A 14,692-nucleotide genomic window follows, 5' to 3' on the forward strand; every position below is an offset into this window, starting at 1 on the left:
ATCTGAATTTTCAGATAATATTTTAGGATCTTTGTTAAAATATACATTATACAGTGACAAAATATAGCTTTGACAGCTTTAGTAGGGGTTATTGGTTGTTGTATTTTAATGGATTTGAAAATCCGAACTAAATCTAGTGTTATTGGTTCTATGATTTTCAAATCTGTATTAAAATCATGTGTTATTGGTTTAATGATTCATAAATTTTATGTCAAATCAAATGTTATTCAATCGTACGGATTTACTAATATATTTGATTTAATAATGGATTTGAATAGATTTGTTTGAATTTTTTAGTTAAAAATACAAAAACTCAAATCCGAAAAAAAACCTCCGGATTTACATATTTTAATTGGATTTATAAATACTATATGGATTTCTAAATCAATCAAAATATATAAACCAATATTCACCTAACCACCTTAACAGGTACACTTTACAAACAGCCACAATGTTGATACAACAATATGAATATGTTCTCAGTATTGTAAAAATTGGGACAGATCTTATTTCTGGTTCTTTCCTCAAACAGATACATATATAACACATTTTCTCCAGGGAGCATTTTTATTTACTACATACGTACTAGAATAATACCATACCTCCTTAAGAGGTTTCCCACACCTTATAGTCTCTGCCTTCGACGGCTACAGACCAGTTTTGAGATCCGCTTGGTGGTTCGTAATGCCCTGGTCCGATCTTCATTGCAACTTTCTCATCTATTATAGCCGCATAGACATCTCTCTCACTCTTTACTATGTTCACCTTTACAGTGTATTGAACAAAGTAGTCTAGTTTAAGACCTGACGAATTTAGTAAAACAACGTTCAAGAGATTGTGAGTTTTACCTCACTCCGACAGTGGAGTTTCTGTCTGTTCCTGAGAGACAGAAGAGAAGCGATCTCGGAACGGTAGTCTGAGTAGATGTGGTCGAAGAAAACCGCTGGGGTTCCTGGATGAGTCAAGATGTAAGCATATCCTTGCATCTCCTTCCCTCCTGGGAATCTCCAGTGACCCTTTTAGAAAGGAGGAAGAAATTTCGTTAAAGACAGGTTTATTTAAAGGGTGACAAAAATGGTAAGAAAGTAAAACCTGAGTAGAGCCAGTATCATGATTCTCTATGAATGTCACCGCACGAGATGGCCACCATCCAACTACACCAGGAGGCTTCCCTTTTGGGTCTGAGAGTCTCCAATATTCACATTTTTGAAGAGCCTACACGCATAAAAAGCTTAATCATATCTCAGAAACCCAACTCAAATTTTATATATCAAACGCTACAAGGTGTTGAATACTGTTAGTACCGCATGAAGTATTCCTTTGGTTGTGACATCAAAGGCACCAGCAGCTCCACTGGTTGCATTGATCCAGTCAACAATCCTTTGACGATGTGCGTCTTGATTGTAGTCCATTTCTCCATACGTGTAGCTTAGGGAATCCCAGTATTCACCAACCGCAAAGTAGGGTTTGCTAGCATCCATGTAGTCTTTGACATAACCTCCCCAGAAGCCTCTAACGAAATCAAGCCTCCATCCATCATACCCAACTTCTTCTCTGCAGGTGAACTCAAACAGCCAATGACATCAGACACCAAAACCAATCAGCAGTGAGTATTTTAGGAAAAATAAAACAAGGGAACTAACCTCATCCAGCATAGCCATTCCTTGATATCCTTCCTAACAAAGTCCTGTGAATGATCTATGTTTGGAGCAGCATGGAAATTATCTCCACTGCTCTTGTTTCCTCTACCCTGAATTGTATCATCAAGAGTAATACAGATCAATAAGCACGTTTACCTCCCTCAAAAACATTAACACGGCAGCATGTATCAACAAAGACTATATTTTCTATCAAAGAATTAACCTCTCTTTTAAGTCCATAACTCTTAAGGTAATTTTTTTTTTTGTTATTTGTGCTCTAAAGAAAACAAAAAGTTACCTGAAAATGAGGGTCGTCTGCAACTACTGCCCTATCATCCCAGTTCAGACGCCCTCCAAATAGATTCCATACACCATTTGAATTCTTGAAGTGTGCACAGCGATGATTCAAAACAGCATCTCCCAAAACTTTGATCCCAACCTTGTGAAATCTCTTCACCGTTTCTTTTAGCTCATCAATAGTTCCATATCTGAACGTTTGCAACAACGGGGAAATAATTATTTCAGATACAGCATTCAACCACAATTTTCTTATCTGAGACGCACTACGACATCACCTTCTAAGAAAAATAACATATAAGTCAACAAAAACAGTATTCAACCAGAAGTCATTTAATCCTACTTGAACATTGAACAACCCCATATTCATGACAAATTTTTAAGCAACTAAGCAACGATAATTATTTTGTAAAATTGCAGAGCTCACCTGGAATTCAAGTTGTACAGATCTTTAGGCATGTACCCTTCAGGTGACACAGATTCTGTCGGTGGAGGTAACCACAGAACGGTGAATCCAAGTGAAGCTAGCTCATCAGCTTTTTCTTGAAGTTCCTTGTACCACCTCCCTGATTTATGGGATTCCCAGTTGAATCCCTGGCACAATATCTCAAAACCTGAGCCAGTTCCAGAGGAGATTTTAATTTTGGGCTCGTCAGCTTCTGCTTCTAAAACACTTTCCGGGGTAAAAGTTGGAGTTGTGCTTCTGAATATGCTATATGCCTCCGCAGCAAGTTTCTCGATTTCTTGTAGAATGTTTATATGCACTTCTTTTACGTTCGTCTTCTGATTCTTGTGAGAGGAAATGTCAATTGCCAAGTTCCTTATCTCAGTGATGATTTCATCAGTGAATCCACTTTCGGACACTTCTTGATTTGTTTTTGGTGTCTTTCCACTCACTTGAGCAGCTTCAGTTTCAACGGGCAAGCTAGTTGAAGTAAGGAAAGGAACGTAGAAGTCTTCGCCCCTATTATTTAGCCAAGTATTTTCATTTAACTTGAGCACAAAACATAATCCTTCGAGCTTTTCATCCAGAGAGAATAATCCAAACGATCCATCCCCACTGTCTTTTCGCTGCAGAAGGTTCATATGCATAAAAAAACTTAGAAAATGTAAACATTATAATACGAAACGTAAACAGAGGATTTTAGTTTTTTTTCTTGTTGACAACATGAAAATGATCTCCACATGCACACAAAGGTAGTAGCAAGGACATGAGTAATGGCATATATGGTACAACCGTAATCGTATGCAATCCAAAGGAAATATCTACCAGAAAAAATGAAGAACCGAATGCAAAATGTTGTTAACCCCTAATGCTAATTTTAAAACAAGGCCTGTGCAACCTGCCAAGTGCTTGGACTATTGTCAACATGGCCAGGTGCGAACGAAGAACTAATTTGAATAAAATAGACTTGAATTAGAGACACAACACAAGTGGTTATGAACATTTAAATCTTGTCAAGGAAAATACTTCAACACTTACCTGTAAACGAGTGCGTAATGCCTTGTTCTTGAACAAAAATGTTTCTTCTGGGTAAGGTTCAGCTGGAATTTCCCATTTTTTACTGCCATTTTTGCAAACTCCCCAGTGTACAGTAACATCACCCGGTAAATCTGTTTCAATCGATACAATGTTCTTCGATGTTTCAGGGCATTTCCTTGCAGTGACACTGACTGAGTTATCACCGGAAACATGTTTACTAATTGGCATCTCCTCATAAAACTCTTCAAGACCTTTTCTTTCTTTTGTAGAACCAGACGAGCTCTTCCCTTGTTTGACAATAATGTTTGAGAGCTTCCCAAGAGCACCTAGGTATTCAAGAGAAAGCAACTCTCAATCACTGGATTTCTTAAGCTTGAATTATAATTCGTCAAAAGAGAATGAGGATACACACACAAGGATGAGAAGATGCCAAAGTAGAAAATGCAAAACCAGTAGTCAGAACAACAGATGTAACTATCTAGGCATAAGAAGTAGTCTACACTGAAAGATATAAAAAACGCCCCAGCCACTTACCGAAGCCTTTCTTTGCTCCGATCAAGTTCCCATCATCAGGAACATCGTCCAGAAGAGGAACCTTAAAATCTCTCCCTTTATGCTGATACCATGCCCCAGTTTCCTCATCCTGGAAAACAACAGTCACAGATTAATATACATATGAAGGCAAACGAATAGTTCACCTTCGTGGCAAAGTGTTAAGCAAACAGAACCTTCAAAACAAAGTTGAGAGCTGCTACAGAGCTTTCCAGATTTAGATTAATAGTGACTTGATGAAATGAATCTCCTTCGGATAACTTCTCCAAAGGTGTCTCGATAGCATAGTCCTGCAAAGAAAATGTTACAATTATTCAAAGTAACGATAATGAAAAAGGAAAAAGAAAAAACATACTTTGATGGCAAGTGAGCCAGGTGGTCTCATATCTTCCGGAGGTTGATCCCATTCACTGTGAAGATTTCAAAGGTAGAGAACATCAGGAAACATAATGAGGAAAGAGATCAAGAAAAGGGAAGGACCTGCCAGTGTCACCAACATAAGAAACACCCCAATGAAGGATCCATTTCCCAGGAAGACTACATCCAACACTCAGCTCCCAATCATTCTCCTTCACTTTCTTTAATCGCACATAAATCTTTCCTTCCGCCTATAGTTCCCAAAATCGAAATAAGAATAGTTAACCTCAGCTTAAAATCTCCACGAATCGATCAGAATCAACTTAACAAACAGCGTGAAAGATATAATCAATCCTTCGGAATAGCAAATGTGAGCCAAGTTGTTCCCAGGTTTCAATCAAAATTAAGCAAATGAAATCGAGAAAACCTTATCGATTCGCTGAACGGGGAAAATCCCCTTGAAGATGACATCATCCGATTGAGAGGTTGTTTCGACGACAGCAGTATCGGAGGAGCTGGCTCGAATCGCGACGGACCTTCTTCGGAAACCTAAGCTGTTTCCGGAGGCGATGCTTCTTCCGATCGAGTGTAGCTTCTTGGAAGTGAAATGGCAACGGAGATTCAGCGAGGATGTAGTAGGTCCGCGATGGATGGTAGAGCTGCGGCGAAGAGGAGAAAGGTGGAGAAGAGGCTCAATGGGAACAGTGGACATTGCCGTTTCGTGTTGGAAGATATTTTTGGAAGGGGGAGTGGAGGAGAGAAGAAGAGGTTAAGAGTCGTTTGAAATTATTATTCTTGTTTTTTGATTAAAAACTAAACTTTTGGTTTTTTGGTGAAAAGGGAATATACCTTTTTTTTTATTTTTTGAGATTCGAGTAAAGCGTCGTCTACTCACTTACTATCCACGTCGGCTCCACTTATGGGTCCCACCCCTTTCCCCCTCGTCGGCCAACTTTTTTTGGAACTAAAATCCTTCTCTTATTCCAAGTTTAACTTAAAACTAATTAATGGTTCTATATGTAAAAAAAATAGTTTTAAATTTTTAAGAATTTTTGTTATTAACAACGATACATATTAATTATAAAGCTATTCAGTGTGATGAAATTATAATATCTTAAAATTATCAATTATAGCGTAGGTGTAATAGAATAATAGTAGACACGTTTTAAAGAAAAATAATGTTAAATAAGTTGTTTTCTGTTTAATGATCTGACGGCTGAGCGATGAGTTTGGAACGTTTTGAGATTCTTGTTCCCGGAATCGTGAAGCACAGATCTCCACTGGTGGCATCCTAGATATCTAAAAAGTAGGTACATTTCTTTATTTAACAAGTTAAATAATTGGTTTTATAAATGCCACTTTCTCTGTTGTTAGGATAATAAATAAGCTCATGTTTCTACCCATGTTTGAAATTGCGCCGGCCTCACCTAGCTAGTTAATAGAAAATCGGACGAAACTTAGAGTAATCGGAGATTAGTTTTTAGAGTTTTTTAAATAAATTATATATTATAATTGTGTAAATATATAATAGCCTATTTAAATTAGTTGGAATAGTTCTCATTTAAGCATTTATTAAAGAAGTTATGTGGTTGACAAAAAAAACTAAAGAAATCCCATGTTTAAGACCACTGCATCCTTTTATATATGATTTATTTTATTTATTTATTGTTAATAGGGCAAAAGTGTAATTATCTTGTCATCTTCTTCACCTAATTTACAATCTCTGTAACTTTTATCTATGACTATCGTGATTTGTTTTGCCTTGTTTTCAACCGTTTGTAGATCATTTTCAATTGGATTTAACAAAAAGTTGATAAATCAACCATCAGACATTCGATTTTAGGCAAAAATCAAGATAATTCGAAACTTTTTTAACGTTGCCGATTTTTTACCTGAGTAGACCATAATCGCCACTGTCTCCGTCCACCGAACGCAAATCCGGCGAGTAAACGCAAATCCGGCGAGTAAACGGTCTCGGTGGCTGCGTTTTAGAACGTGGGACTTTCTACCAACGATCTTGAACTAAAGTCCTAATTAGTCACTCCCAACTTTGTAGTAGTAAAATAAGAGGAGAAAATATGCAAATGAAACCAAAGTCTTGACCAAAAATAGAAATAAGAATCAGTGTTATCTTTCAGAAGAAAAGATAACCAGCTTCACTCGCATATATAAATTTTTGTAAATAAGATATTTAGTTTTTAGAACCCCAAATTGCTTCAAATACTCTCAAGCCCAAAACATAACTAAAACCAAACATACGATCCCGTCCACAAGCCATAAACAAACCAACGATATGTATTTTAAAAGGAATCCACAAGGACTTTCAACAATAGAAACACAACTAAACCCTGATAAAGCTTTGTACTTTTATGATCTCTTACTCAGCAGCAGCGTTTCCCTGAAGAAGACCATCCCTGATCTGTGAAGCAATGTCCTTAACAGCACCTGGACCGTGCGGTATGAACACCGAGTTTGACTTCGAAGACGCACCAATCTCCTTCAAAGTGTCGAAGTACTGAGTGACCAGAACCATGTCCATGACGTCTTTGGAAGACGTCCCTGGAACAGACTCGGAGAAGGCCAGCACGCTGTTTCTCAGACCATCCACAATGGCTTGTCTCTGGCGGGCAATACCAAGACCTGAAAGGTACTTCGACTCAGCTTCTCCTTCAGCTCTCTTGATCTGAAGTATCTTCTCTGCCTCTGCTTTCTCACTAGCTGCCTCTCTCATTCTCGAAGCTATGTGTCACCAGAAACATGTTAAAAGCTTTTTCAGCAAACAAAAGTCGAAAACTTGAACGTACCAGCATTGATCTCATTCATAGCTCTCTTGACGTGCACATCAGGCTCGATATCCACGATAAGCGTCTGGACTATCTCATACCCGTAATGCGACATAGCCTGTTACATAACACATCAGCAGATTAAGTCTTTTTGCACAAGGAGATGGCTTGAGAGTTGTTTGACTTTACCTTTTCAAGCTCACTCTCAACGGTTTTGGCAATGTCGTTCTTCTGCTCAAAGGTGGAGTCTAGATCCAGCTTAGGCACACTTGCTCGGATCACTACTCCAAAAAAAACAAACCAAAGGTGAACACAACAAAACCATGAAATAAAACAAATGGGGAAAGATATTGAAGAAAACCAACCATCAAAGACATAAGCTTGAATCTGGTTCCTGGTGTTGCTAAGCTTGTAAAAAGCATCCTGAGCACTCTCAGCTAAGGCCCGGTATTGAATCGAAGCAACAACGGTGACAAACACATTATCCTAACACACAAACGATAGAACCATTAACAAACAAGTCTCGAAACTATGGAAGAGAAAGACGCAAAAAAGAGTGAAAAGCAAGAGAGACTTTAGTTTTGGTCTCGCAGCGAACATCGAGCTGTTGAACACGCAGGGAAAGGTGACCAGCGACTTGGCTCCCCAAGCACCATGGCAAACAGTGACAGCCTGGCTCGAGAACGTCGTCGAATTTTCCAAACGTCTCTTTGATTGCAACGGTCGACTGGTCGACTTGGACACATCCTAAAACTTGACCCATTTGTTATTTTCCTGTAACCAATCAAGCAGAACATGAGAAGCATAAGAAGATATAATCACCAAGTCTGTATAAATATCTGGCAAAGAAGAGAACAAGAAGTAAGGACCAAGGCAAAGATTCTGTAGACTGTAACCAAACACCACACAAAAGTCAAAAGAAAATTCAAAGTTGTCTTCCTATAATCCAAGGATAAGATTATTTTAACGAAAATCAAATCAATTTTTAAAACCCATTTAGACTCAGATTTTTATTTAAATATTTCGGCACTGTTCAGCAGAATGTTTCGTCTAATTGAATCCTAGTAAATTGAACAAAATATCCGAAACCCTATTAGCCGCATTAAAAAAAAAAATCGAAATTCCCATAAAAACCCATTCGTCATCTACAAAGCACAGGAAGAAACAGAGAACCAAACCCTAATTTCGACAAGATTCTGTCAAAAGGGGGTCCACAAAAGAAAATTAGCTACGGCGAGGATGAGCAGAGATCTACAGAATCAATGAAATTACACAGAAGTGTGACAAGAGACGCGAATCTCAGAAATTAAAAGGAATGGACAAAGGAAAGGGTTCAGGCCAAACCGTGTTTGTTTTCGTAAGTGAGAGTCTGATTCCGCTGTTCTGTTTTGATTTGCACCCACTAATATAATAAAGTAACATCATTTTAAAATATTTTTTTGTTTTACTAAACTTAGTTAATTTTTGGTCAACAAAGAATAAGTTAATTACAGACTGGACTTGATTTCCATATTCTTTACTAGGCCCATGTAAAGTGTTCAACAATGTTTGGGCCTCATTGCTTCATCCATAACTTTCTCAGCAATTTCACATGCACAAAAGACAGCCGCATAGCATTTGTTTCTCACAAATATCTTTAGACTTTATGAGATCAAGGCAAAGGATGAAGTTTAATAAACCTAACCCTTGTGAATGTGTATATCAAAATGCTAAGTAAGCTTCCCTCAGTACCGTACATCGGAAGAAACAATTCAAAAGTAAAAACTAAACCAAGTTAATTAAATATCATAATCACTCGCTGTACATTCCTTAGTCCAACGAGTAAAAAAAAACTCCAACACCTCCACTATTTACCTGACCACAACACCACTAGTTTTATCCCCCCATTCATCTCTTATATATATCAGCCGATGAAGTAAAAAAAAAAAAAAAAACATTTTTCTGCTCTTTTCCTCCATTCAAAAACCCTCAAAAGTGGATCATATTTAGCTTCTTGAACCTGTTGATCTGTACTTGTACCTCATTGCCCAGAAGAGATAGTGCAAGAAGTTGGCTGCACTTAATACACACATTAGCCAATAGAAGTAGTCTAGTTTGTAACGGTTTATCCTCTCTCCTCTCAGCCAAGGCGTGTTTCCTGAACTCCCTGTTATGCTGTTCACTATCGAAACGATCACCGAGCTTAGGTAATAACCCATCGCCAAAGAAGCCCACGAGAGTGATGTCGCTAGAGATCTCATAGACGCTGGTGCTTCTGTGAAGAAATACTCTAAAAGTCCAGCTAGTGTGAACAGATCAGCTGACCCTAAGAAAAGATACTGAAGCGCGATCCATAAGAAAGTGATTGGTAAGGTTTCTTTCGAGTCAAGTAACCCCGCGTCTTTAGCCACTCCCTTACGCTTGATCTCAACGAGAGCTGCAACGGCCATTGCTAGTATCGAAAGAACTAAACCTACTCCGATTCTTTGTAGATGAGTGACTCCCGTTTCGGTCTTGGTTGTTTTTCTAGCCAATGGGATGATCAGATGGTCGTAGATAGGTGCTAAGATCATGATGAACACGACGGGGAAGACCGGTAATGAAGCTGGAGGGATCTTTAGGCTACCTATCTTTGTGTTCATGGAAGCAGCTTGTTGGACGGAGAATGTGGAGAGCTGAGCTAAGCAGCAGTTGAGCATGATAGTGCAAGCAAATATAGGGAGCATTTTGAGCACAATCTTCACATCCTCTACTTGTTGGATCGTGCATTCTAACAACTTGAGGTCTGGTTTCTCCTCAGCAGCTCTGTTCAAGAATCTCAAACTGTTGGTTAGTTGTGTCTGAGGAGGAGGCACTGGTTCTTGATGACGTGGCTTTTCAAGTTCTCCTGATTCAGTAACTTCTTTTACATGATTAGAAGGGCTAATAGCTAAATTCACAACCGCGTTGCTTGGACTCCCATTAGAACAACTCTTAACAGAAGCAGCAAGAAGAACCTGAATCAAACAAACCATATAGAACAAATGACTTACATAGCACAAAAAATTATTATTATGACAAAATTAGCACACAAGGGAGAAAGTAACCAAAATAGCACTAATTAAAATATAATATAAAATAATCAAATAACTTCAAATCCTAAACCTTTTTCCTAACTCCATCCTTTCAACATTTAATCCTGGCTCTAATCACAAAATTCAAATCCAAATATAAAATAATTTTAAAAATTAATGCTGTATGTTGATCATTTTCCTTTTTATACTAATTTGGGAAAAAAAATCAAATATTGTAGTGCTATTTTATGGTATTTCCTCAACCATATACATTACTTAGAACAAACGTTTACTCGTAATCTCAAAATAGATTAAAAAAGCATACCTTCAAGATTGTGGTGAGAGGACTTCCACATGGGATCTTGTTCCTATAAAACTTTGAACCGGAGAGAAAGATGAGAATCGAGACGAAGATAGCGATAGTAGAAACACCAAATCCCCATTCCCATCCTTTGTTGTCTTCTAACCAAACCACGAACGTCACGGCCACGAGTGCTCCACAAGCAAGACAGAACACGAAGTAGTTGAAGTACGTTGACCTTTGTTTCCGGCCTTTAGGTGTACTCTCATCGAACTGTTCTGCTCCATGCGACGGTAATGACCCTTTAATCCCACCCACTCCTAAAGCCACAAGGTACAATCCTACAAACAGCATCACCGCCTTAGAACCACTCACCGCTTCACACGTGGGACCATCGCATGTTGGTGGCATTAAGGATGGTGTTCGAGCTTGGATAGTGAGTATGATTAATCCCTGCACGAGTCCAAAACTATATTATAATCCACTGATTAGAGACGTTTTATTTTCTCGGAGTTACAAAAGAATATGGGACCAGGGACACGTGAAGAGCACGCGAATGAGTTTAACCCTTGTGGTTCATGGGAGGCAGAGCAGCGACGTATACAAATAATTGAAAGCGTTACGAACGATGAAACGTCTTTATTAAATGAAGTATGGACATAACCTAATTTTCGTGTGGTTTTCTCATTGGCCAATGCAATTTTTCTCGAGAAGAACGCACCTCGGTTACGCTGACGTAACACCCGGGTTGTTTTATGTTTTGGACTGTTGTATATGAATTGCCATACATTATCCCATGATATACTGATATATGTTATAGGTGACTATTTGATTCCATTGAATATATGCTTTATCTTATAAGTAAACGACTCAAATCTATAAAAAGTAGTTTAAATTAGGATATAGACAGTGCGTACGTAGTACTCTATCTTGAAATTGTAGGTTAACTAAATATATTTGTAAGTTTTGTTTTGGTAAGTTGTAAACTGTAGTAAATTTTTTATTTTTTGATAAAATAACTGTAGTAAATTTTACAATTATGAGTAACATATTATCATAGAGTATATCTCAGTGTAGAGCTAACTTAGCTCAGCTGAACGTGATCCATTAAAACCTAGCCATAATGGGTGATAGATAGAATAGCGTTAGCGTTTGAGTTTGCGTCACGTTCAGAACGTCCAAACGCTACCCACACATTATGTAAGAAGAGCCAAGCATTAAGAGCCCAACTGTGAGTTGGAACTACAAGTTTGTTTTGTCTTTTGTAAGACTATGTGGCAAAGTGACGAGGGCACGAGTGGCAGATGTTATATAAGTGGACATAATAGTTTCATTACCCTATCAAATGTGAAGACAACAAGATAACACACACACAGAAAGGCAAGGACGTTTAGTTACTGAAACTCAGGAAAGAGTTTGTTTAAATTTCCTTTTCTGTCCCTAAGACAGTGACTGTTAAAAAAATGAATAGCTACTAATAAAAATACGGTAGGTCCCCTCTCCAACATACGATTTTTTATTGATGGTATCACGTATGTCACATGTGTTGTGTTGGGAGTAGGGCGTTGCGTATTGATACGGTACCGTATCAAAGTCACGCTTCTTACTTTGTCCTTTTTATTAGCATACCAATGCACGCATGGTTCGTTGGATTTTTTTGCTTACAAAAAAGCTTATAACTATTCATTTTCATATGCATAATTTTCTTCACTTTTGTGATAAATATATACTAGATAGATATGCATGTGGATCTATCAATCACAATGGTTTTGTGTAATGTGAATGGATTTATTGTTTTGGTGGCTATTCGTTTTTAAAAAGTCAACCCTAATAACTTCAAACTTAAGCCGAAGGAAAAAGCATAAAGTAAATTTTCAATCATTAACGGATAAATTTGATAAATTTTTGAAGTTTAGATGGGGGTTTCAAGCCATTTTGATGTTCTTTCTTAAGTGAAAATTCTTCAAACTGTATAAGGGTTAGCAAATGTTAAAGAATTAGGTTAACACCATTGATCAAAAGAGTAAGTGAAGTAGGTGTTACCAGAAACTCAATAGAGGCAGAGATGAGGAAGATGACGTAAGTGGAGAAGAACGCGTCGGAGAGGAAACCACCAAGAAGAGCTAAGAGAAAAGCTGTGCCCATGAAGTTGGTAACATCATTCGCCGATTTCGATGGAGACAAGTGCATGTACTCTCTTAGGTACAACACAAGGTTACTTGCATTCGCCAGATACGCTAGATTCTCTAATATCTCCACCACTGATTACAAGAAATAAAGGAAGACCAACCTATCAGTTCACATGATCCATCAGAGTAAAGGGAGGAGAAAAGGAGGGGTAGATTTGGAATTTCGACACTGACCTAAGGTAAAAGAAGCGGCGAGCATGCCTCCGTGACGGCCTTTCACGGCGGCTTTGTTTCTCCAATCTGCGTAGCCTTCCCATCTTGAGACCTCTTCTTCAACTTCCTGTTATATTGCAAGAAACAAAGAGAAAACAAAAAACTTTTAGAAAAGACAAATAATTTGCAAAAGGAAACACCAACACACACAACAAATGATAAGTTGAATTCTTGAAACGATTAAGACTGAAGAAGAAGAAAAATGTGAGAAGCTTCAAGAACCCACCATTATTCTCTCTTTCTTTCTTTCTCTCTCTCAAACTTTGAGGAGAAGAAGTAAAAATAGAGGTTTTAATTATGAGGAAATATAAGTGAATGTGAGGAGGGTATTAATGGAATTTAAATAGATCGAGGAGAGGAGGCATTCAGAGAGGGTCCAATTGGGTGATAAGAAAGGAGAATTTGGGCCCTCTTTATTATTAGAAAATGACTTCATGTTGCCATTTTTTATGCTCTCTCATTAGGAAATAAGAAATGACATTTTTTCTCCTCTTTTTTTTTGTTTTCTAGAAAAATGCTTTACTTCTTTGTTTTTATGGCACTAAAGATAATATTAATTCCAAAAATTTATAAAGCTAGTAATATAGTGGTGGAATAAAGACTAATCAATCATGTTTGTTTGCCTGCTTTACTTAATATGCAAGTTGATTTAAACGGGGTTTCCAATACCAATGTCACATATCTAAAATTGATTTTGTCTTTTATTCCCCACAAATTAGTGATAACATATTTTTAAATGGATATCGATTACTCGCATCATATTATTCGGTAACATGTAAATAATGTTAACGAACAATACTTTTTTGATAGTTCAGAGAATAACATTATAGTTTCACGTAAAAAAACGTTTTCATTTTTGTGTGGACATAATTAATAAACAATATCCAATATATTTGAGTTTGGTTTGTTTTTAATGGAGAAGGATGCAAGAAAATCCAAAAGAAAAGTTGAAGGAAAGGTAAAGGTGATGGAAATTGGAAGGAATCAAACCGTCCACTAAATGGAATTAAAATAAATCTAGTGAAATTAACTTTGTTGACTAAAAGAAAATGAAATAGAACATTCACTTCATCTAGACCTAGTGATTCATACTCTTTCTATTCATAGCAGTTTTGGGATTTACGATAATAGCCAATTAACTGATGTTGCTAATTATCCTAATTTTGACATTTTTATTCGTTTTAAACATAACCATAAGTAAACTATGTGTTGTTTTCGGCTAATAATAAATCACGTTTATATTTGACTCATAACAAATATCTATATCTATATATTCGGGGATTCTTACCACACGATTTATGTAGTTATAACTTTGTAATACTTTTCTCTTATCAGTTTATGTAAGAAACTTTCTGAATTTGAAAGATAATGTACACTGTTCTCTTTGATGGTTTTGCCAAAAGATCTTGCTTTCGAAACTCCAATATTTTTTTTTAAGATGTTAGCTTTTACAATACGTCATGGTTATCTTTCTCAAAATTATTTGATACTGAATCGGGATATAACACCATAGACACATGACTTGCTGTAGAAGCGAAATATGATAGGACGGAGAAAAGATTGGTTCTGAACCAGGTTTGACGGCAGTGACCAGTTCGATTTCGATCTGGTAATTGGGAGCTGAAGAAATATTAAACCAATAGATATTAATTTCTAAATATTAAAAATTAAATTAATTAAACATAGATGGTGTGGAAAGGATTTTTTTAAAAATATAGTGATTCGTATTCGCCGTATCAGGGTTTACATCAAAGTCGACAGAATTCGTATATAAATAAGACTAAAGAAATCAACTACGTGTAAAAAACAATCGTAAATAACCATTAACATGGCATAAATTGAATA

General features: G+C 37.1%; 3 protein-coding genes across 5 annotated transcripts; all 3 read right to left on the reverse strand.

The window, feature by feature from the left end:
• Nucleotides 1-396: 396 nt before the first annotated feature.
• LOC106300249 (alpha-amylase 3, chloroplastic) lies at nucleotides 397-5,114 on the reverse strand. The gene is made up of 13 exons (XM_013736351.1): nucleotides 4,757-5,114; nucleotides 4,453-4,580; nucleotides 4,328-4,382; nucleotides 4,149-4,262; nucleotides 3,955-4,063; nucleotides 3,421-3,746; nucleotides 2,365-3,008; nucleotides 1,939-2,128; nucleotides 1,644-1,750; nucleotides 1,305-1,554; nucleotides 1,093-1,215; nucleotides 849-1,016; nucleotides 397-765 (listed from the first exon to the last, which is right to left on the reverse strand). The coding sequence occupies exons 1-13, from the start codon at nucleotides 5,039-5,041 to the stop codon at nucleotides 607-609; spliced, it is 2,658 nt and encodes an 885-aa protein (XP_013591805.1). The 5' UTR covers nucleotides 5,042-5,114; the 3' UTR covers nucleotides 397-606.
• A 1,366-nt stretch (nucleotides 5,115-6,480) lies between these two features.
• On the reverse strand, nucleotides 6,481-8,534 carry LOC106300154 (hypersensitive-induced response protein 2). 3 transcript variants are annotated; one of them, XM_013736239.1, is made up of 6 exons: nucleotides 8,457-8,534; nucleotides 7,687-7,886; nucleotides 7,478-7,598; nucleotides 7,302-7,393; nucleotides 7,134-7,230; nucleotides 6,481-7,068 (listed from the first exon to the last, which is right to left on the reverse strand). In XM_013736239.1, exons 2-6 carry the CDS (start codon nucleotides 7,873-7,875, stop codon nucleotides 6,707-6,709), a joined length of 861 nt encoding a protein of 286 aa, XP_013591693.1. In that variant the 5' UTR covers nucleotides 7,876-7,886; nucleotides 8,457-8,534; the 3' UTR covers nucleotides 6,481-6,706. The 3 variants fall into 3 exon arrangements, with proteins under 3 accessions (XP_013591693.1, XP_013591695.1, XP_013591694.1); XM_013736241.1 differs by lacking the exon at nucleotides 8,457-8,534 and adding an exon at nucleotides 8,385-8,452; XM_013736240.1 differs by lacking the exon at nucleotides 8,457-8,534 and adding an exon at nucleotides 8,291-8,420.
• A 336-nt stretch (nucleotides 8,535-8,870) lies between these two features.
• On the reverse strand, nucleotides 8,871-13,178 carry LOC106300152 (protein NRT1/ PTR FAMILY 4.6). Its single transcript, XM_013736238.1, has 5 exons — nucleotides 13,074-13,178; nucleotides 12,809-12,914; nucleotides 12,489-12,706; nucleotides 10,470-10,898; nucleotides 8,871-10,087 (listed from the first exon to the last, which is right to left on the reverse strand). The coding sequence occupies exons 1-5, from the start codon at nucleotides 13,074-13,076 to the stop codon at nucleotides 9,098-9,100; spliced, it is 1,746 nt and encodes a 581-aa protein (XP_013591692.1). The 5' UTR covers nucleotides 13,077-13,178; the 3' UTR covers nucleotides 8,871-9,097.
• Between the last annotated feature and the right edge of the window lie 1,514 nt (nucleotides 13,179-14,692).

The sequence above is a fragment of the Brassica oleracea genome, chromosome C6 (genome assembly GCF_000695525.1).
Source record: "Brassica oleracea var. oleracea cultivar TO1000 chromosome C6, BOL, whole genome shotgun sequence".
Taxonomy (NCBI): Eukaryota; Viridiplantae; Streptophyta; class Magnoliopsida; order Brassicales; family Brassicaceae; genus Brassica; species Brassica oleracea.

Bases quoted from the DNA above. Each gene is read 5' to 3' on its own strand.
- LOC106300152 (XM_013736238.1), bottom strand. The intron at 10,899-12,488 runs GTAACACCTACT...GGACTCGTGCAG, and splicing joins CTGCCTCTATTGAGTTTCTG to GGATTAATCATACTCACTAT. The intron at 10,088-10,469 runs GTATGCTTTTTT...TGTTTGATTCAG, and splicing joins CTCTCACCACAATCTTGAAG to GTTCTTCTTGCTGCTTCTGT.
- LOC106300154 (XM_013736239.1), bottom strand. From the start codon at position 7,875: ATGGGTCAAGTTTTAGGATGTGTCCAAGTCGACCAGTCGACCGTTGCA. The intron at 7,231-7,301 runs GTAAAGTCAAAC...GTTATGTAACAG, and splicing joins TTGAGAGTGAGCTTGAAAAG to GCTATGTCGCATTACGGGTA. The intron at 7,069-7,133 runs GTACGTTCAAGT...GGTGACACATAG, and splicing joins TATGAATGAGATCAATGCTG to CTTCGAGAATGAGAGAGGCA.
- LOC106300249 (XM_013736351.1), bottom strand. From the start codon at position 5,041: ATGTCCACTGTTCCCATTGAGCCTCTTCTCCACCTTTCTCCTCTTCGC. The intron at 3,747-3,954 runs GTAAGTGGCTGG...TTGAATACCTAG, and splicing joins CGGAGCAAAGAAAGGCTTCG to GTGCTCTTGGGAAGCTCTCA. The intron at 1,216-1,304 runs GTACTAACAGTA...TTATGCGTGTAG, and splicing joins CCAAAGGAATACTTCATGCG to GCTCTTCAAAAATGTGAATA.